We start from the raw sequence: 22,365 nt of genomic DNA, 5'->3' as shown, positions 1-22,365 counted from the left end.
AGCACATGCATTTTAAAGAAATTTGTGGTACCTTCCAAAATTCCCCCATCTGGCACACAGCTCTTTTGTTAGGTACAGATTTTAGTGGCACAGAGGTTCCAGTTGTTTTTAGTTTACTTACTTTGGAGGGCTGGGTAAGTTGTTCTGGATCATCAAGAGTGTGGTTCATATCCAGAAAAGCCACAATGATGACAAAGCTTCAACTTAGGCATAATGTCTTATTGATCCATAGTGACAATAATCAACAAGTGAGGATAGGATCTCCTCCTCAAACAGATGAGCGGAGGACTTAGAAGATCTAAGAGTCTGGCTACAGCAAGATTTTATGGGGTGTCCTCATGCTTCAATTTGCAACAAAGAAAAGCCTGGACTCTAGCCAGCTTAGATGAGAGTCTTGCGAATGGCAATTACAATTCAAGCATCAAGCAGAGACTCCCACCTTGAAAAACTTACTGTAAACTAGCTAGTACTCAGGGATTAATAATGTCATCCATTCATCCATCTATCTATCCATCTGCCTACAATAAGCACACATTTCTAGGATATCAACAGTGAAGTAACAAGCTAAATTAGACATTAAAACATGAATAAAGTAATATCTCTGACCAGAATAAATGCTTAAATTTATTTGTCTCGACACACAACGTACTGTATTTTTGTACTGTGTGCCACAAAGAGGAAAACTACATTGGCAAAGAAGAAAAGTGGTTATGAAGCATGCTCTCACCACAATGACTAACACACATCTCATGAGATATTTGCTAAGCAACATGACAGCAACCAAAACATGAATACTTAGCTGAAACAAAACCTCTGCAACGAACATTACTAGCTTTGACAGATTTACTATAGGAGAACCTCACTGTATTCTAAGGTATTCCTATTATTTTGTCCACCATATGCCTGTGTCTGTATGCATGAGTTTTCAAGTATCATGAAGATCCAACTAGTGTTGCTAGAACTACTGGCAAGTATGATTTTGAGAAAGTCTGTGTGGGATTTACTTTCTAGTTTTCCTGTTTCAACCTATCCTGCCTCTCTTCAGTATGTCCCCGTAATGAGGCTACATATGAAATGATGCCATAGGGTTGGGTTGGTGAAAGGGTTGTGTAGATCTATAGGGAGTAGGTTTATCTACAATAGAATTAGAATAACCTGTCATCTCTTCTGAGGGGTCAAGGAGGGGAGGAAGGACAGGACAATTAAAATTACTGTACATAGCCCTACTCAACACTGTGTGGGAGAACAGGAAAGACAGAATGATAGAGAAGAAAGAGACAGAAGGGGAGATGGCAAATATGATGGTTATAATGGAAGGACAAGGAAAGTTTGTGGGTGATGGTAAGAGATACAGAAAATGGAGGAAGGTGAGAGAAAGAGAAGGGTAGAAAAAGATAGAAGGAGAGAGGGAGGGATAGACCTTGGCCTACATCCAAACAAAGCCTTAGTGAGAAGCCATTCTTCCCTTGCCCTCCCATTTCCATATCAGAGGACTGTTTGATGTCAATGGGGGAGCACATAGACGCCCACCAACACCACCACCACCCTCTTCTCCCTGCCTTTAACAGCAAACACCGCACATGCAATATTCTGTAAGTGCATGCAAATCAAGGACCATTTGATTTCATTTGAATTCTGAGATGGTCAGAGAGTGAGTAATAGAGAATGAGGGAGAGAGGGAGAAAGGAGGAGAGAGAGGCGTGGAGGAAGAGAAATCAAAAAGAATAAAAAATGTTAAATTCATGCATTGGGGAGGGGTGGCGGGGGGGGGGGTTCTGTTTTACATATGGCACACTGTACGAATGTGTTTACTTCACATTACGGCCCAAGGAGAAGGGGGGGGCTAATCCATGGCACGCACCTCTGGACTGCCACTGTTACATTAGAAAAACAAATCATTTAGAACGGATCAGGACACAAATGGTGCAAGGGAGAGGCGTGCACTTGTGTGTAAGACTGTATGTTGTCAGCAGCCATAAGGAGATGACACAGTCTGAATGCTCCCAGCATCCTCGGTAGCTTAGCTAAGATAGCAGTGGCGCTCAGTGGTTTGTTATCTTACCTCTTCAGGCTGCCGTGATACATCTTTGTAAAGTGAATCTCTGAACATCTGCGTGAGTGTGTGTGTGTGTGTGTGTGCGCATTTCTATGGTTGTGTCTGCACATTCTTTGCTTACACAGCATACCATATAGAAGTATTGTGTGTGTGTGTGTGTGTGTGTGTCTGGATATATATCACTGGTGTATGTGTGTGTGATGAGCCTGCCATGTTCACTCTCTTGTACCGCTAATCCTCGCCTCTCCTAATTTGCTGTGTTGAACTGTGCGGATGTGGAGCTGCTGAGTATGACTGCAAACAGCTTGTCGAGCTGTGCCGATACAACGCTGCGGCATCATTTATGCATGGGAGAAGACCAGGCTTTTTACATGCACACCACTAATTTGCTGTACTGGCAGGTTTTTATAATAACTCGGGGTTTGGTCTAACTCAAAGACGTATAACAGGGTGAGCCTGGGATGAAATCGCTACCACTTTGAATAACCTTGTTCCCTCTTCTGCTCCAATTTCAACAACAACATCCCGCTACACAAAGAACCTTGTTGATCTAGGTTTAAGACACAGACAACTCAACACATCCATGTTAGATTATATACTTCATTCTAATTTTTTGGCTCAGCATTTCTTTTACTGGATAGAACCACTAAAATTATTACATCTTTTTCTGGAGGGAGATCTAGCTGAGATGAATAGCTTGGCATACTGTTTATTTGCCCAGTGTTGAAGCAAAAAGAGTGTACATGTAAATAAAAACAGAAAAACAAAACAATGAAAACCTCAAGTTTCCCAAAATCCTTCATTAAAATATTACTACAAACAACAGCTTGTGTCACAAGTGGCTCACCTCAAGATTTAATATGTAAAAAATATGAATAAAACATAACATTGCAGCCAAATAAGTTATGCTCAGTATCTGTTCACATATCCCTACACAGAATACAAGCTGGAACTTCGTGACCATTAATCATTGCTTCCTTCTTAACAACTTCCCGTTCAGTCTAAGCGAAGGTCACCACAAACTTCTGAGATTAAAGAGGGTTTGCATGGGGGTTTGTATGAGTTAGTTTTTGGTTTCAGTGTAGAATGGATGATTCAGACTGACTCAGTGTCCAGGTAGTCAAACTCCTAGAACAACCACAAACCACAGACCTCCTGCCACCATTATTTTAGTTATAAAAAGGCCACATCAGCAGTTTATTGCTTCCATACTAGCATTCATTTTGACACTAAAGGTGTCAGACTGATTTATTTGGTCAAATATTAGATATACTACTACTATAACAAATCAGCTGCACTTCCAGCAGTCTTGGCGAAAACGTTAGCAAGTGGGTTTGCTGTTGTGAAGAATTCCTCACCTTGATCATACGTGAGAGGTCCCCTGCATCTGCTAGTTCCAGGACTATGTTCAGCTCATTGTCCTCAATAAAAGACGCATGGTACTTTATCACATTGGGGTGGTTCAATTGCTGTGGGAGAAAGAAAAAAAAAAGTTGAAAAAAAGCAAAAGCAAACAGAAGACATGTTGGTGCCACTTGTCACATTAGAAGCTTCCATGGTCACACAACCTAATCCAAGAGTGAAAAACATTCCTCGTAGAAGCAGCATCTTGCAAACTTGTTATACAATTTATATCAAAACAACCTTATTAGCTAATACATAAAAGAGGTTTATGTCATTAGTTGGGGAATCCACTGTACTTTCACCACCAATTAAAACAAAACAGTTGAATCCATATTTGGAATCCATATTTGATAAGTGTGGACCTAATGAGACGGTTTTGTCCTCCAGTGTGACAAAGCTGGGTGACATGTCACAACAAACCCCTCTGTCTGTGATGACAACAACCCATGTGTGAGACACACACACACACACACCCACACACACACACACACACACACACACGCCTGACAGGCTGACATGGCTGGCAGTCAGAAAAACAAGCATCCCAGGCTCATCTCTGGCTGAGATTTCTTCCTGTTGGTTGGTCAATAAGGCAGGAACAGCATTCCCTGTAGTAAACAAAAAGTCTCTATCCATCCAGAGCAGAGAAGAGAAAAGGTGGAGGGAGGGAGGAAGAGAGGGAGGGAGGGAGGGAGGAAGTTCACTGAAGGGAAAGAAACAAATGACACAGTGACACAGACAAGCAAAAGGAATGATGGAGACAGGGTGGGGTGAAGAGGTAGAGAAAGAGAACAAAGGTGAGGGAGAAAAAAAGAGCAGGAGAGGAATAAGGTGAGCAGAGTTAGAGAAACAGGGGAGGGAAAAGGGAGAAGATGGTGATATGTGGAGAGTTGGAGACATGGAGCTGTATGGCGTGGCAATGTCAACGAGGGAGAGGAGGTGGGGAAGGGGGGGGGGGGGGGCGTGATGCGAGCAGACGGAGCAGTGTGACATGCATCCTCCACTCGGCTCCGCTCTGCTTTCTCTGCTGTGATTAAAGAAATGTTCATGCTCCGGATGATGCCGAGAAGAGGGGAAAGGAGAGCACAGTACAGTACACTACGCAACACTACACTCTCCACTCAGTCTCTGCATCCCTCCACAATCCCCTCTCTCATTCGTTCTCTCTTTCCCTTCCTCATGTCTCCATCTATCCTTCTCCCTCCCTTGTCCTCTCTTGCCAGATGTATTTTTGGCTCAGAGTGGCAGTTCTCCACGGCTCCACACTGTAGAACAGCCAGGGAGTGATGACAAGCCCCCCCCCCCTCCCCATGCCAACCCACTCCTCTTCCACAAATTGAACCTCAGGCGGAGGATACAGAGAAATGAAGAGATATATTCGCATGCAGATGTTTATATAAATGATGGATGGGAGCCTACTGCAATACAACAATCATTCACTGGGAAATATCACAGTCTTGCATGATTATGTAATTACACACCAGCGTGTGTAATTACTTAATCATGCAAGACCCTACGCGATACATTTGGTGAGCTGATGATGTGTTTCAAAGAAGAATAACAAACTTACTAATGCAATCGGATGTTATAAAATTACCCATGATAATAAATTAGTTTACTGTGTATTTATAAATGGAACTGCATGCTCATAGGAAAGTACCTGGCAGGAATATGAACGACAAGAGTTGTACACTTTAATCTACTTAATCTCTAGATGAAGTAAAAGTAGTTTCTAATGTCCATCATCAGTAGAAATGCAAGCCTTGTGTTGTGCAACATATTGATATTTTTCAATTCACTGACTAAGAGAATCAGAAGATATGCATTTCTGCGTTGTTTGTCCATTAGAGGAGAAACTAAATCTGTACTAAACTTGCAAAAAAATTCCTTATAATAAGACTTAAAGATTAAAATTAATTTACAGTGCATGTATGAGGTCAAATGAAGCTAGCTGCTGCCAGTTCTCTGGCTTGTCAGTAAACTGCTGGTATAATCTAATCAGATGCTGAACCCAGACAAGCACGCACATGCACACAACACATAGTAATGAAACACATAAAGCACAAAACACAGAAGCAAACACACAGACATCATTACAGCTTTTCACTGCTGATTAGGGCAGATCATTAGTCTACAGAATACAATCCAGGCTTGATAGTAACCACAAGTGAGAGGAATACTGAGCTGTGGGATTTCAAGAATAGTGAAAGTAGCGGACTGGCAGTGAGCAGGCTATTTCTGTAGTAGCATTCCTATAAGCTAGGATTTAAACAAAAGGACTGAGTGAGAAGTGAGATTTTCAAGTTGAAATCATCATGCCAGAACAGGAAAATACAGATGAATAAGCAGACACAAACACAGACAGACAAACAAACAAATAGGCAGACTGTTGAAAGACATGACTGTGGTGTGTGTGTGTGTGTGTGTGTGTGTGTGTGTGTGTGTGTGATCACGCTCCAGTATGTGTGTCATTCCAGTCGGTCCATGCCAGTGTGCCTCTCATTATTCTGATTTGGCTGTGTCTCCTGTTGGCCTGTCTAGTGGGGGATAAGGCAGAAGGACTGTCTCTCTCTCACACTCAGCCCTTTATTATCAGGCTGGCTGGGCAGTGCGGGGCCAGGCATAACTTCCATGTTCACTAGCAATCAGCTTACAGGATGAAAAGAACGAAGGAAAGAGCTGTGAGGGGGGGAAGACGAACAAGGAGACGGACAGGCAGAGGGACGGATGGAAAGACATGGTAACTGGGTGAAACAGGTATAGAGAGAAGGGAAAAGGAGGAGGGAAAGAACACAGGGATCCAGGAAGAGGATCCATATAATGAGAGAGAAATAAAGGAAATGTGGGAGATGCATGAGGTAAATGAGAAAGATAGTCACCTAGCAGAGTGTGACATTTAACCCCGTTCCGACCTCTCTTAGGAGGTCAGATATACAGATCCAGACAAACCCTGCTGTCTCGTGCCGTCAAGTCAATGATCTGCTACTCAGATTACAGCTCTCTACAGGATCTCGCCTGCATCTGAGTATCGTTGTCTTTGATTGGCCCAAAGAGCCCCGGGAGCTTTGCTGATGTGTTTGAAACAAACTAATTGGTTTTGTTTTCTTTCCCTAATGTGTATGTCTGAGTGTGTGTATGAGCACAAACTGCCTGAAGTGCACACACATGCGCAGAAGGTCTTCATATATGGAGGGAAACACTACCAGGAATGTATGAATGCGCACACACAGACAATCAAACCACAAACGCACACAACTTTGACACACATCTAGGATCTTGCAGACAAGGGGAGATGTTGAAGCTGTCATTAGTCTGTTCATTAGTATTTGAGAGGAACCCAGCTGACACATGTTTATGGTAGTTTGATAAATGAAACCACATCCCTCGGAAAAAAAACAGTAAAGCAAGAAAGAGGAAAGGGAGGAGGTAAAACATCAAGAGATACATGAGGGAGACTGCTAAATTTCCATGCTGATGCACTGTTGCCCGGCTATGAACATTACAAAAGAATTAAAAAGAAAAAAAACCAAAACAATAGTTTTGGCATAAAAAAAGAGTCAATGTGAGCCTGGAGGGATATAACACTGGTGCACCCCTGCACACACACGCAAGCTCAGACATAAGGAGACAGTAACACACATGTAGTGTGCAGCCACACACACACATACTCATTCATCTTCTCACTTGTGCACGCAAATACCCAAACACCCCTCTGCATTCATAACCATGCAAGGAAGCGCACACACGCGTGCATGTGCCCGCACACCAACACACAAAACTGAGCCGTCTGGTGCAGATCAATTGTTTTCCTGTGGTGGAAGGTCTCAGCTGAGGCACCTTAAGAGAACAGAGCGCAGCACATGACGCCGTCTCCCTCTTCTCTGGTTCTTTACCTTAAGGAGATCTATCTCTTTGATGCAATCTTGCCGAGCTTTGGCATCCATCAAGTCGAATATCTATCAAGAGATCAAAAGGGGAGAGAGAGAGAGAGGCAGAGGGAGGGAGAGGACCACAGAGGGGTGTTATGACATATTCAAGAAATGGTAAGATGGAGAGATGTAGAAAATAGGAAAAAACACTAAAACAGAAAACATGGTTGCTGTTATCTAGAGGGTGGCGTTGGAGTGACTACAGGTGTTTCACATCTAAGTTACACGCACATATTCTTGTGAAAGTTGTGTGTGAGGTGTGTGTACGTGTATACAGCGTATCATATCCTCCTGATGGTTTGTATAAGTGTGTGTGTGCATGTACCTGTGTGTGTGCACATTCACCAAAGGAACTGAGTCATATGAAGAGAGATTAGCCTTCACTGTCTTACTGCATTACGACAAAAAATATAAATAATGTATGTAACAGTATTTAGCCACTGTTTCATTTAAAACTCTGAGAATCTGTTCACTCTTCTCTTACATATTTCAGCATTCTGACATTTATTTCAAATCTAACGTATCTTCTTGAGTACATCGAGTTGTGTATCAACTATACCAGTGTGTGGATTCATGACTTCATACTACAGAGGAATGTCCTGCATGCAGGTGAGGTGAATTCGCAGTGCTAAATTGCCCATAAGCATGACTATGTTTGCCAAACCAAATAAAGTATAATGATAAATGACAAAAGGCTGTTAGAGACAAAAAAAATAGTTAAACATTTCACTTTGGCTTAATATATTTGATGTCCAGAGGAATAGGTATTAATGTGCCTCACCTGGACTTTCTTCAGGGCCACTGACGTGTTGTCTAGCAGGTATCTCGCCCGGTACACCTCACTGAACTGCCCACGTCCAATCTTCTTCTCAATCTGGAAGTTTGCCAGTGAGTTATGACCCATATCTGGTTGCAATGGTTTCTGAAAGAAAAGAAAATAACCATTAACATTTGTGCTTTTTCATAAAGCATACGCACACACACGTCTCAAGAGGAAAAAACAAATAACAGCAAATGATTTACAGACATTTTGCTGTAATCACGTATTTACCATTGAAATGTACTATCTCCATGTTACTAAAAGAGGAAAGGATGAGGGATGAAGGATGTGGGTGAAGCTGTGGTGAGGCCCCAGCTTCTGTAGTTTGTTTTGCTGAGAGGCTGCTCTAGGCTGCTGATGATTTGACTGGCATTAGGCTGATGTGTCAGGCTGTGAGAGGTAGTGAGGAATGTGCACACTGCACACACTTAACTGCAGCATCATCTCCTCACTGAAGCCTATGGATGGAGGAAAGTTCTTATTTTCTGTTATTAAATAACTACCCAAAGAGCACCTAGAGGTTTGTGTTTTTCCTCCTCAATTCAAACGTGTGAACTCAAAAGAAGTTGCAGGTCAACATGTCACCCGATCTTAATTTTTACAGTAAGTAGGACAGCATCATGCAGTGCCTGGCGGTACTTTTTGGAAGTCACTGCCATGCTGGCACCAGACCTTAACTTCTGAATTTCTTATCATATTTTTATATGTAGATTTACACTGTTCCTATGTAATTAATTAAACTTTGTTATTATACCTTCCATCTGTTTGGCAGGAAAATGAATCACCCTTGGCTTCATGAGTGCCGTTTTATGGCTCTGACCTCCGTGAAATAGAGGTGAAAAAACTATTTCCCTACAGGGTTGGATAACAAATCCTATTACATAAATGCAGGCACCTTATCATTCCATTTAACTAGCTTTTTAAGTTCACAGGAATCCAGAGCCCTCTTCCTTCCTTTGTCTGCCAAGTTATATCACTGACAGTCTGGCACTGGGCCACAGACTACAGGACTCCTCGTCGCCTCTCCTCACCACACGATTGGACGTGCAGGCTGAGACGCTCACCTTCCACAATTAAAAAAAAAATAAACCAGCATCAGCCCCTTGGATATGATGTGTGAAAAAAAGCACAGAGCAGGCTGCTTGACCTTTCCAGCCTTTTGGTAAACTTGTACAAGGCGTAGGCGGGAGCAAACAGAAGGTGACAGATATCAGAATGCCACATGTCACCAGCGCTTCTGCCAATGTGGCGGTGGAAGCAGCTCAGGGGCAAGTGACTTAGGACAGAGGGAAGGAAGACAAAGTAGGGGAGAAGGTCAAAAATTAATCTCCTAAGCACTAAAACACACAAGAAGAGACTGTCATCACACTCGTGGTAACTCTGTCAAACTGCAAAATGCAAGTGAAGCAGTTTGACAGAGTTACATGAGCACAGGCCTGAGGCTATACAGGATTCCCTCAGCTGCCTAGTCACTACAAAGGAAGACGAAGACATTTTAATGCAGTGAAAAAATAACAAACCCAACACCCTAACAATACTGAAAAAGAAAAACAACTGTTGGCAGGGTAGCAACTAATGATTACTTTCATTACTAACCAATCTGATGATTATCTGTTAAATGAATCAACTAAACTTTCAGTATGAAAAATGTCAGAAGTTTCAGCTTTAGTGTACATATCTTTAGAAACTATGTGATCATGCCTTACAACGTGTTTAAAACATAAAAACCCTGTGTTTTTTACGGTCACACTGCTAAAGTGGAGTGCTGTCATCACAGGTAATTGTCTGTATGCTGACAAAACTAACCCAAAGACTGAATAATGTCTAGCAAAGATTAACCCATAACTATGTAAAGCACAAAGACACACAAAGATAGTGAAGGGAAGCACGACTACAAACAGAATCTTTTTTTCTTTTTTTTTTTTTTCTTACTAGGGGGCGGGATGAAAGCATTTCATTTTTTTAAAGTTTTAAGTTGACAGCCAAAGGAAGAGGCGTGAGCCAATTAGATGCCCTGTCCAATTAACACTGTGGAGGTGTGCATTTTTCAGCATGACACCACCATCATCCCGAGCTGTCTGAGAGTCCCTCTGACAGAGAGCATGACACACTGCTCCACAATCCATTGTTCAACATTATGGCAGCTCTTAAAAAATGCTTCAGTGCTTTGCTAATAGCTACCACTGAATGCTTTAACAAGAACAGGAGTGAAATACTGTGGACTTACGATACAAAATTACCTTGCACAGAGGAGAGACACAAAATGCAACTGTACACAAAGATCTATAGGGTGTGTGACATCGAAAGTGTGGCCATATTGTGCAGTGACTTGTCATAATGGTGACAGACGTATTTGTGCAATATATATTTATATATGAGAGAGGGAGAGAGAGAGAGAGAGAGAGACACACACACACAGAGAGGACAAGAGGGCATTGCTTTCATTCGCTGCGTGGTAGCTTGACAAATGTTAGCATGAGCCTCTAAAGCGCTGTGACAACCGCCTGCTGAGAGCACAGTCTTGCTAATGTGTCCTGGCATGCCAGCCCCGTAATCACACATTTACATATGCAATGACCTACATTTGCATGTCAGATCGCACACTGTCCGGCATGATTAACAGTGGGCACCTCCCCATGTGGAGTCGCCCTGGGTGGCAGCAGAGGCCGTGCGAGGGCGGAAGAGAGGGCTGGAGGGAGGGCGGCTTTTTTGGCAGCCAAGGGGCCGGGCTGCCAGGCAGGATTATGTCAGCCAGTGGCCCCGGCATTAGACACTTCATTAGAGCTAATCTGTTTAGCAGTGGGCAGTGTATGTAAACTTCACAGGCCATTTGCGGCACCTCTTCGCCCCCTGGCCTGGCCTTCAAAGGGCAGCCAGGCCAAAGCTGACTGACAGGCCGTCTCATCTGCCGCACACGGGTGTCACACAATCAGGAGCTCCCAGCTGAAGCACACGGTCCTGACAAACACACACACACACACACACATACAGGGAAGTCACAGAGGAATGACCCTGAATGACACAGGGGTCAGTGTCTGTATAATACTCTCCTACCAGTTTATTGTTCAGACTAATACTTAAGGATCTAAACTTGATTGTTCAGGTTTATGTTAAGAGACAAATGGTAGCTTTGTGAACCTTTCAGTCTTGTGTGTCTTGGCACAAATACTGCATTAGAAACATGTTTGATTCTTTCTTGGGGTGTCCATAGAAAATATAAAATCATTCAGAAGAAAGCTGCATATTTGCCTTGAATCAATGAATTTATCTTTTTACATTTATCCAACACAAACTTCTTTGATCACTGTTTAAGGCAGAAACAGTAGAAGGAATACAAATCCTCCAACACTGGCCACTTTATGTGACTGTAAAGATATAGGGTCACATGTCAAATGATCATTTATTCGAGACCTGTACTAACAAATAAAGGCTGAGACAATGAAACGATTGAATCAAATTCTGATCTTAATACAGACTCCTCATCCTTTTCTTGACTTACAGTTCAATGTTGTACCATGTGGTTTGCTTACTCTTTTCTCTCACGTCACTCTACTTGGTGATGGGGACAAGCTGCAGGGGATGGAGATTAAGTGGCAGCCGTGCAAGGCATTATGGGTAACATCTGTGAGGGACAGCATGTCTTGGGTATAAAGGTGACATACAACCGCCATGGGCAACTCACTAGCAGGGGGATTGAAAGAGAGAGAAGAAGGGAGCGAGAGACAGAGGCAGAGCAGACAGACAGCTCATCGGAAGAAGTGTGATATGGGCTGCCCAATAATGACACCATTGCCAAGCACAACTGACAAGACACATGGAGAGTGGAAAAGGGAATGCGGCAGACAGGGAGAGGGAGAGAGAGTGAGAGGGTGGGAAGACAAGCAGCAGAGGGGAGAGGGTGTGATGTGACAGCCCAGCAGTGCCAACGGCTGCCACAGAAAGGCCAGCGGCGGCAGAGAGGTGCCGTCTCCCATGGAGAGAGTTAGAGAGGGATGCAGAACCAGAGAGAGAGAGAGAGAGAGAGAGAGAGAGAGAGAGAGAGAGAGAGAGAGAGAGAGAGAGAGAGAGAGAGAGAGAGAGAGAGAGAGAGAGAGAGAGAGTCAGGGCATGTCCACACTAAGTCATCTATATACAAAAATGTGTCTCTCCATTTTGGCACACTGTCCACACTAGACTAGCATTTAGACAGCCAAAAACTGTGCTTTTAAACAAAAGACTGTGGCCCCATATTTTAGTGTGGATGGGGAAAATCAGATTAGCTATCAGTAGAAAAAGATGGGAAATGACATGTTAGAAGGGACCCAGGCCAGACACAAGGGGAGATGCGTTTCATGGTCTTGGTGCATGGTTCACACACTTAAGCATGGACAAGGATCTCCTTGAAAATAACCTCAAAACTTAAGCGTGGACAGAAACTGTTTTCACGTGTAAACAGTGTTCACCACATTAGTCAGATTGCTGTGGATGTAGTCTCCATGAGAAACGGGGAGGGATACAAGGAGAGACAGATACAGACAGCAACTGGCAGGCAGGGGGGGCCCACTCCCACCCTCACCAGTCACCTGCCCCCTTGAGCACAGCACCATGCAATATTCATCCTCAGCCAGTCAGCCAGTCAGCCAGTGAGCCAGCCAGGCAGTCAAACCGGCAGAATTCACCCCAAAGGTGCATCTCGTTCTTCCCCTCTCAATCTGCTCCACAACCACACTGACTTGTCTCAGCGCTTACAGACAGATCCGTGTCTGTCAAACTCTAGCAGTGACTATCAAAATCTGATCTGAGGGGGCCTCCTCACCAACCCTCCCACTCACTCAAAGAGCAAATGCGCCATTAAAAATGCACATCTTACCAGCTCATCTCGTTTACCTAATGCATATGCATCATACCTCTGAGACCAAGAGAAATGATATTGCAAGCGATACAGAATATCCTTCATCGGATATACAATTCAGATTTTTTCAGGAGGAGGCTGGTGGGTTTTTTCCCCTGTGCAGACTGAACCTTGGGAAAGTGTGAAATACAGGACTTGTTGAAAGACACCCATCTGGATGCTGGTTAGACAGCCATCTACATATTCTAACTGACTCTCTCCTTCTCCATCTCTCACTAAATGTGAAATCAGTTCAGACGTGCTCTGTGAGAGTGAAAAAACATGACGCAACATAGAAAGTTCACTGTGCTACCAAGAACCACAAAGCACAAAAAGTGGGCCTGGAATTAACACTGACGTAAACCGCTAGAAATAGATTGAAAAACAGGGAGAGAAATCATTAAGCCTGAACAATAAGACATGATCAACTGTTGGGAGATTTGTGGAAGATCCAGTGTCTCTGTCTGTATGCGTGGGGGGGTACTTCCTAAGTGAAATAAATCATTAGAGCTTTTATCTGACTTTCTTCTGTGAGCAACCCAATTATCCTTAATTTTGCAATTACACAACTTAGAATAAATTAACCCTCTTGGCAATTCCAGTGTTAATATTGCAGTGCCCTTGCATACAAAAGAAAAACAACAACCTAGAGTACTGGCCTATTTTTAGTGTTGTTTCTTTCTAAAAAAAAAAAAAAATATATCCGCATTTACTCTGGGGCATATGGATGATCCTCTTTGTTTAAAGTCTATTCAATAGTTATGGAGGCAAAAACATCCTTCTGGAAAGAAATCAATGGGCCTGATGTTGGAGGGCGGTATTAAAATCCAACAATGACCAGATCTGCACAGAGCAAACCTGAGTTGTATCGAACCAAGAAAGGCATGCAGGGAGGCCAGGCTTTGCCAGCCTCCAGTGCTCTGATCAATAGAAACAACTCAACATTCATCCACTGCTGTCTATCTCACACACAGGCTACAGTGGTCTGAAGGAGGCTCGGACTGAAAGCACGGCTTGATTGACGCAGGGAAAAAGGGGTAATTCAGAATATTTACAGTTCAAAATGTCAAGGAGGTAGAATACTAAGCTTGCCATGAATGAATAAATGGGCTATATCATCATACGTTATAAAATATTTCACCCTTGTCAATTAATCTACAGGGAAAAAAATTGTAATGGCATATTCAATTCATTCAATTTAAAAAAATCATTCACTATAAGACAGAATAAAATGTGACAAGACTGAACTGGATTTACAGACTTTAGCTAAGACTCAGCAAATCGTTTATCATGGTGTTTGTAATTTCATGTCACAATTAAGATAAAGTGCATTTCCTGAAAATTGAATTCAAAAACACTATTTATAGATAAATTGACCTGATTCGAGCTATTGTGGGCTAATCCAATGATTTAAGAACTGATCTGAAGAAACAAGATACACCACATTGATGCAACATTCATATGAATTTAATACTGCCACAGAGCACACCTGCTCATTTATTTGTAACACTGCACAAAACTGCTTAAAACAACCAAAGATTAGTTAAATTACAGACTTATAAAAGTTATGACAAAATATCTGCCGTCTGGCAAATTTCTACATCTCACTTATATATGTCATCCAACTTCACAGCCCCAGTTGCGGGCAGCCTGGCTTGTGTTCATGTGTTTGACTGTGTGTTTGTTTGTGTATCTGTAGTCTACCTGGGGTTGAAACACTGGCACTGCTGCTTGCTGTCCTTGTGGCTGCGTGTCCATGTCCATGGTGTTAGGAGCTTGATCCTTTGCACCTCTGAGAATCAAACACATGAAATAGAATTTCCGGTTAGCCGACTCAACTTTGACCACCAAACATAACACTCAGTTCTTTACAATAGCATTTCAAAACAAGAAATAACAACCTAAACCAACTGGGCAACTGTTGTTCAGCACTTAACCATTGAGTGCTGGTTGCTGCCAGAGTGTCCTGTTTCAGCAGAACTGGATCCTACGTCATTGCCTGTGGATTTGACACTCTTTGTCTGGGTCCCTCTCATGTTGCAGCATGTCAGCGCTACAGCAAGCACAGATATTAATCTGAAACAGAGATAATGCCATTCTGCATTTCCTTGGCATTCCTCCAAGGAACCTTTAATGGGAATTACTGGTTATACCGTCATTTAAGCAGTTTCACTTCATTTTCTGTTTTCTGAGGAAAATGTAGGTCACACAGAGGTGAGTGTGCTGGGTATGGCTGTATGCCACGGTGCTGTATAATTGCATGTTCTGGCACATAGCCTCAAAGTAAGCTAATTGCACAAGATACTCCACTACCAGTTGCTTGGCTTATCACCACACTTAAAACAGACAGCGCTATGATATGTAATGTTACCTGAATTAATAATTTACACCAATCTTTAGAAAAAAAGTATGACGCAAACATTATATTCACACACGCAATTAGCCTATGATTCCAGATTCTCCACTCCACTATGTATGTGGGAAGACGTCTGGTTTTGACAGATGCTCTGGGATCACTTTGTGCGCACAATGTAATGCACATATAATTTACACAGGATACAATGCATGCATAACAGTAACCATGTGTCAGCCACAAGTAAACACATGTGTGAAGTAAGATGTTTGCATGTATTCAACATAGTAAGTTAAGCTAAGGAAATGTGTGCACACATATTTGTTCTGATGCTTCAGTATGTGTACATCCCATCATTAGGGGTGGGAACCACCACAGGCCCCATGATATTACATTATCACAATACTTAAGAGACAATATTATTGTGATTTTAAACATTTTGCAATATAGGGCGATGTATTAATTTTTTCTATAGCAAATTAGGTCCCCAAAGGATTTATCTAATAAGATATGGTTTTCAGTTTTTTTTTTTATCTCACTTACGTCATTTTTATTGCAGCAAAATTGGATTGTCAAGAAGACAGCCTGACCAACACTATCATAAATGTTGCATGTACCAAATAAACTAAACAGTATTACAATCTACAATGTCCAACTGGAATGCAAATGTGTAAATGTGTAGGGGACTGAAATAGCAAAAGATTGTATTATTCTAGTACAAAAGACCTTAATTTCTATTTGCAAAAAGAAAAAGAAAAGTCGTTTGTGTAATGATACATTACTACCACGCAAAATATCACAATACTATGCTATAGCGGTTTTTGCCCCCACCCCTAGCAGGCATCCACGTAAATCTGCACACACACAGTGGGTGCTTGTGGAAACAGCTAATGCTGGAAAGCATCAACTAACAGAACCTATCAACACAGAGAGATTAAAAAAAAAGTCAAGACTTTGCTTATTCAGTAGTCAGGTAGGGGAAATAAAAGAGATGACCAAGACCAGATCCAGATTCTAGTGTAGAGATTTAGCCACTATCTGCTGTCTCTCTCCAATGTCTTATTTACATGTATACTGTACATATGTGCTAACACAAATGGACAGTCACACATTACAGTTTTTCCAGTAGAGTGAAGGCCGTCTGACTGTGGGTTTGTCAAGACTGTCATTTGTGTTGCTAACCGTCTCTCGTCTCCGTCACCTCAAACGTCCCCGGCCAATTAAAACTCCCCTGGTACAATAGACAGGCGAATGGCACTAAGGAGCTGTCTCTCTGTGAGTCCCATTCAATAAAGGCTAATGATACTAATTAGACATGTGCCAAATATGTACATATATATGCATGTTTGTGTGTGTTTTGGGGGGCTTTAATATGTGTATATAAGAAGGTGTGTGTATGTGTGTGCATGAGCAGGCTCATCTTTTGCAAACACAGTGGTTGTTTACTTCAGATTACTTCAGCTTTTCTTCGCGGGGGTGTGCTGGCCTTCACGAGCTTTGAAGATCATGAAAATAAGTGTTTGCACAACACCATTTCTCCTGGGATCGCATTGACTATATTAAGAATATTATTTTCTGAAATTTACATTAAAAGCTTGTTTCAAACAAGTTTAAATCAATTCAAACGTAAAAAAGGTTTACTAATAATAACGATTTAAAAGAACTCACTGCTAGAGGCAAAAGGCAAACAAGAAAAACATTTTAAATGTCCAACCCAGAATCTTTTGGTTCTCATTTTTAACTTAATAAACTTACCAAAGAAAAATCATTTTTGAGAGCCAACCACTGCCATGACTTGTGTACAGACCTAACCTAATAAAAGGCTATTTTCAGCTACCTACAGTGTCCCAAACCAAGCCAACCAAGGGAAACATGATCTCAAAGTGAAACTCGTGTTACTCTTGAACTAATACAACAACAACACCGCCTACCGTGAACAGACTGCGCCCATTACAATATACTGACCCACATACTGTGTACCATGGCAATGTGATAATTAAATCTTGCTCATTGTGGACAGTGTTAATTATGTTATTCATTTGTAATAATTATGTACATTGTTTAAAATGGGTATGATGCCAGTGGTGATGATCAAATATTTATCATAAAATGAAGCCTAATAACAAATATCATTAAAAATCTTTTTTTTTTTTTTTTTTTTTTTTTTAAATGGCTAAAAACTTAAAACAGTAGCCAGAAAAATAAAAATGCACTTCAGCCTTTCATATTTGTCCCCGTGTTTTAATTTGGCCTAAAGCCCTATTAAGACAATCTGGAAACATGGTGGATATGCATGGGGTGAAAATAGGGCCTATTAGACAGAGGCTGACTGGATGGCTGCCTGGCTGGTTGTCGTGGCATTTCGATTTCAGTGTCACAGGGGACTTTACAAGTCATCCACCCAGGCGGCCTTCCTGCCTCTCGTAGTGATTCTTTGCACTTCAGCCTTGTGTTTTGTTAGATTGGGGCTGGCATCCTTACTCCTCTCCCCAACCCTCTTGTGTTTCCGACTGTCTACGTGTCAAAATAACCAGGGGGCATCTGAGCTCCCTGACGTTCTATCGCCTCCCACATCCCACGTTAACGAGATCAATTAAGACTGCCATGTTAGATTAACACACACCAGAAAACAGCACAATTAACGCAGCTAACTCAATCAAACGAGGCAAGGTCACATGCTCCCATTCACACACAGTTCAAGTAATGTGCAACCGCTCAAAAGCAACACTTTTCCTTACTGAAGAGACTGGACAAATAAGGCGCCCAGATTGACTTAAACTTTCATCATGTGAACCTCAAATCTACTAAATCTCTCACTCCATAAACCCTGCTCCACTTTTTCCACTGTTTTTCTCGTCGTCTCTAATCCACAAAAAGTCCTGCTTCTCATCGCAGGAAGGAATGTTTGACTTCTAAAACATTTAGTGGTGCACAAACAACAGTGGGAACTCATGGTACCGGCCTGCCTGACTTTATGTCACATGGACAAGAAATGGTGGCAGGCTGGCTGGGATTTTGGCAGCAGTGGGGCAGCAGCAGCTAAAAGCTAAATCCTCTAACTATTCATAGATACACGTCAGAGACTAGCTCAGAGATTTGGTCTGAGACAGCTGAAAACATACAACAGGACAGAGCCATGTTTAGAGTGCAGTATAAGAATTAATAGAGGCTAAATATGTGGACTCCATATACTCGTAGTATGTGGCTAAAATCATGATACTTACATTTACATTACAAGACTCAAGTTTTACCATTTAGACTTAATGCCTTTGGTGCCATCTCACAGCTGTTAAGTGACCGTTAACTATTATATATACTTATATACTCATATACTTAAAAACAAGAAAAGTCTTTAAACTATTCACAAACACTGTTAGGTGTGAATATATCTTTTCTTTGCAGATAAGAATTGGTGAGATCTATAGTATATTGGTACGTGAGCTAGCAAAACACCATTTATATCTCTAACAAACTGATGGTTGTTTTTTTCTGTGCAGGAAAAGTGAAAAAAAAAAACTTTTCCATCCAGACCACCAACCACTCAGTGTAAACAAACACTGTATTCTGACTGTGCTCCATCTGATGTGAGACTCCAGTCTGACATTCTCACAGCAGGCCCAATCACACATAGGTAATTATATGATAGAGGAGGGAAGGGAGAAACAGAGTGAGGCAGAACAGGAGGAGGAAAGAAAAGGATATTATTCAGGACTATTCAGCAGTCTTCTTTGTTCCCACACTTCCTGCACACATCATATTTGTTAATTTTCCCTTACTTGAGATCCATCTCTCACCCTCTTCGTATTATATTTATCTCAAATCTGTGATTCGTTTTTTGTTTAAAGTTCCTGTGACGAGTGCTCAATCGCCCATTGCACTGTGTAAAACTCTGTGCCTTCTTCTCAACAAAAAATAGACTTTGAGTAGAGAGTCACTTTGAGCTGAAGTTCCCCTGATGACCATGAAATGCTGGCTCCAATCAAAAATCCAACCGTAATTAAAGGGGCACTCCAGCAATTTAGTACTGCTGGGGGAGTCATCTGATGACATCATCAGGGTTATTTTTTTCAAACTTTGGCCGGCTCTCTCCAGAACCGCGGAAGATATTATATTATACAACCGTTTTCACGGGTTGAGGAGTACTACTCATGACGAGTAAACTGAACTTCATAAGTATAATCAGTGGAGCCCTTTGAAGTCAATGGAAAAATCCCTTTCTCTTTCTTCATGGTTGACTAACTGGTGAAAGTCTCTGCTTTTTACAGTCCAGCTATGATGTTGCCACCTAAGTGCCACCCAGGATTTCTACAGTCTGTTTATGTACAACCAACTGTGCCAACCGGACCACTGGTGAAAATATTTAGCCTTTCATTATTTTAAAAAGGGACCATTAATCTTCTGATTACATTTAACATTCACTTGGAAAAGCAAAAAAGGCTAACTGCATGCAACCTTTATCATCATTATGTTGATGAGAATTTGTGCAACCTTTGCTCAACCAAAAAGGTACCGTACAAGTTGGCTTTTTACAACATTGTGGACAACACGTCATCCAACCTCAATATAAAAGAGTAGCTCTTCACTAAACTGGGGCTAAACTAAGTGGGAGAAGGCAAAAGTTAGTAGAGCACAGCATGGATGGAGTAGGACAGAGTGGGACAGATGCAGAAGTGAGAAAAATGGCAGAAGAGGGGAAAAAAGAAGCTTGTTAGCCCTGATGTGTTCGTGGTCCTTTGAGAGACGGTGTGAAGCTGTGCACCACAGAAGTTGGCACTGGCTTTAGCTCCTCTTTAATCCCCATTTCCTCCCTTCTGCATTATTCATTTAAAACAGGAGAAGAGGTAAAACAAAGAGAAGGAGCCGATTATAAAAAGGTGGATCAAGGCGAACTGGGAGGGGGGAGGGGGGGATGAATGGGGAAGTGAAGGGGAAGGGTCCTGGAATTAAGCTGTCCCGAAGAGAACAGCGCTAAATCAGCTCTCAGTCGGAGGACAATAAATATGAACACAGACTGATGAGCTTGGGTCTAAGGAGAGGAGAAAAGAGAAGGGCAAGAAGTGGGGGGTGTGGGGGTTAAAAAAGGAGCGAGGAAAAATATAATGTGACACTATCCGGCCTGGGTGTAGGATGTGAGGGAATCAAAGGCACCTTTGAGGAGCCAGAAGACGACACTGAAAGCGCTAGAAGAGTGGTGTCCATGATTACAAGAAGTGGAGAAATCTTTGAGTCTGTGCTCATGAAAGCCCACCCCAGGCCTCGTCTGAAACCCCTGCTTGACTATCACTGATGATACAGAAAGAGAAAAAGAGGAAGAGAGAGGAAGAGAACCACTAATGATGGAGGGGTCTGCATACTACAGAAGCAGCGCACTCTCCAATTCATTTTAATCACTATTCAAAATCATTAGCCCAAATGTGCAAGCACTCGTGTTCGTTGGACCACAAGCTGAAAGACAGACAGAATGAGGGAGGACCAACTACACCTCAGCATGTGAGCCAGTCTTTGAGCTCTTTGAGGAAGACGGTCCAAGACTTGATGGAATAGAAAATGAAGAGAGGAAACTTTATTGTCTCTCAATCTAAAAGAAAAGAAAAAAAAAAACACAACAGGCTTTGCAAAGCCAGCCAAACACTGCAGAGTCAAATCATTTCATTCCCCAAACGTGGCTACAAAAGCATAAAGTTAATCAGGGAGCAACTCAGCATGAGAATATTACAGAGTCTCAAACCCAAACAACAACACTGACATCAAACAGGATTCATTATTCAACAGGCATAACATGGCTGGATTAATAGCAGGGTCTCTGGGACAATGTAAAAAGTCTGTGAGTGTCTTGTGTCTGTGTGTTGGACGTGGAATGTACAAATCAATGCATCAAACTCAATGAGGCTTTTTAGGCTATTCTAACAATAGCCTTACAGATATCAATGTTTGAGAGTTTGAGAATCTTATAGCGATATATTTATTGTTGTACCCTATACTGTCAAGATAGAAAATAAGCTAACTTTTTTAATATGGATACCTTACATTACATAAAAATTTGGACCAAGATATGTACTGTACAGGACATTTTACAGTTAACACGTTTCTAAACTACTTCAAACATATTCTTGGCATTTTTACATACACACACACACACACACATATGTGTGTTTGAGTGTGATATCTTTGTACAACTCAGACCTTCACCCTCTCCCTAGTAGTGGGAGCACAGGGAAATGATAAAGAAGGGAATTAAGACAAAGAAAACCGCTGAGGTCCACAGGGACATTACAAGGCCAGTGATCCATAATGTTGCTTTCTAACTATTTATAGGCCTCCTTTACATTTTTCACTTTCAGATTTTTATAGGCTAATGATTATTTCAGTGCAGAAGTAAATAGCACAGCACAAATAGCCCGGGCTTCATGTGAGGCCTAAATTGATTTATTCCACAACAAATAAACTAGCACAGTGCTCTGCTCTGGTGTTCACCTACTGCAGCCTCTATAAAAACACATCTGCACTACCACATGAACTTCCAAGAGCCAGTAACAACACTGAACACTGGACTCTGTCTTCATGTGTGTGTGTACACCTGCACATTTGCATCCTCTCCCATCTCAGTTTTCCTTTCGCATTTTCAGCCACTATGTATAGTAAAGATGTCCACTATTGAGAGAAGAACTCAAGCACATGCAGGTGTCAGCCACTCTTGTCCCCTTTCTCCTTCTCCCCCGCTCTTGTCCTTCCCACCTCCTCCCCGTCGTGTTCCTCTGTGCTCTGGTGCTCCTGTGTGTTGTCGACACGAGCTGGCACGTGGCTAAAAGCCCAGGCCACCTCTCTGCTCTATTGTCCTGCCCACTCCGCAGCGGCACTGATGACTCTCTTGTGGCGAGGGGCCCTTTGTTGCCAGCCTGTCACTTCAGCAGGTGCCTCACAGCAAAAGGCAGG

At 42.1% G+C, this 22,365-nt stretch overlaps 1 protein-coding gene across 2 annotated transcripts in view; it reads right to left on the bottom strand.

Moving 5' to 3' along the window:
* nek7 (NIMA-related kinase 7) overlaps positions 1-22,365 on the bottom strand; it is a 58,227-nt gene that overhangs the window by 22,459 nt on the left and 13,403 nt on the right. For both annotated transcript variants that reach the window (XR_011584365.1, XM_070832490.1), the window contains exons 2-5: positions 14,784-14,871; positions 8,171-8,311; positions 7,354-7,416; positions 3,415-3,525 (exon numbers count right to left, since the gene is read on the bottom strand). Coding sequence is in view for 1 of the 2 variants with exons in the window: in XM_070832490.1 (XP_070688591.1) it covers positions 3,415-3,525; positions 7,354-7,416; positions 8,171-8,311; positions 14,784-14,843 (375 nt within the window). In the remaining variant the exon portion in view is untranslated. The remainder of the gene's footprint in view (positions 1-3,414; positions 3,526-7,353; positions 7,417-8,170; positions 8,312-14,783; positions 14,872-22,365) is intronic.

Source organism: Pempheris klunzingeri, chromosome 6 (assembly GCF_042242105.1).
Source record: "Pempheris klunzingeri isolate RE-2024b chromosome 6, fPemKlu1.hap1, whole genome shotgun sequence".
Classification (NCBI taxonomy): domain Eukaryota; kingdom Metazoa; phylum Chordata; class Actinopteri; order Acropomatiformes; family Pempheridae; genus Pempheris; species Pempheris klunzingeri.
This window is presented reverse-complemented; position numbering and strand designations above follow the sequence as displayed.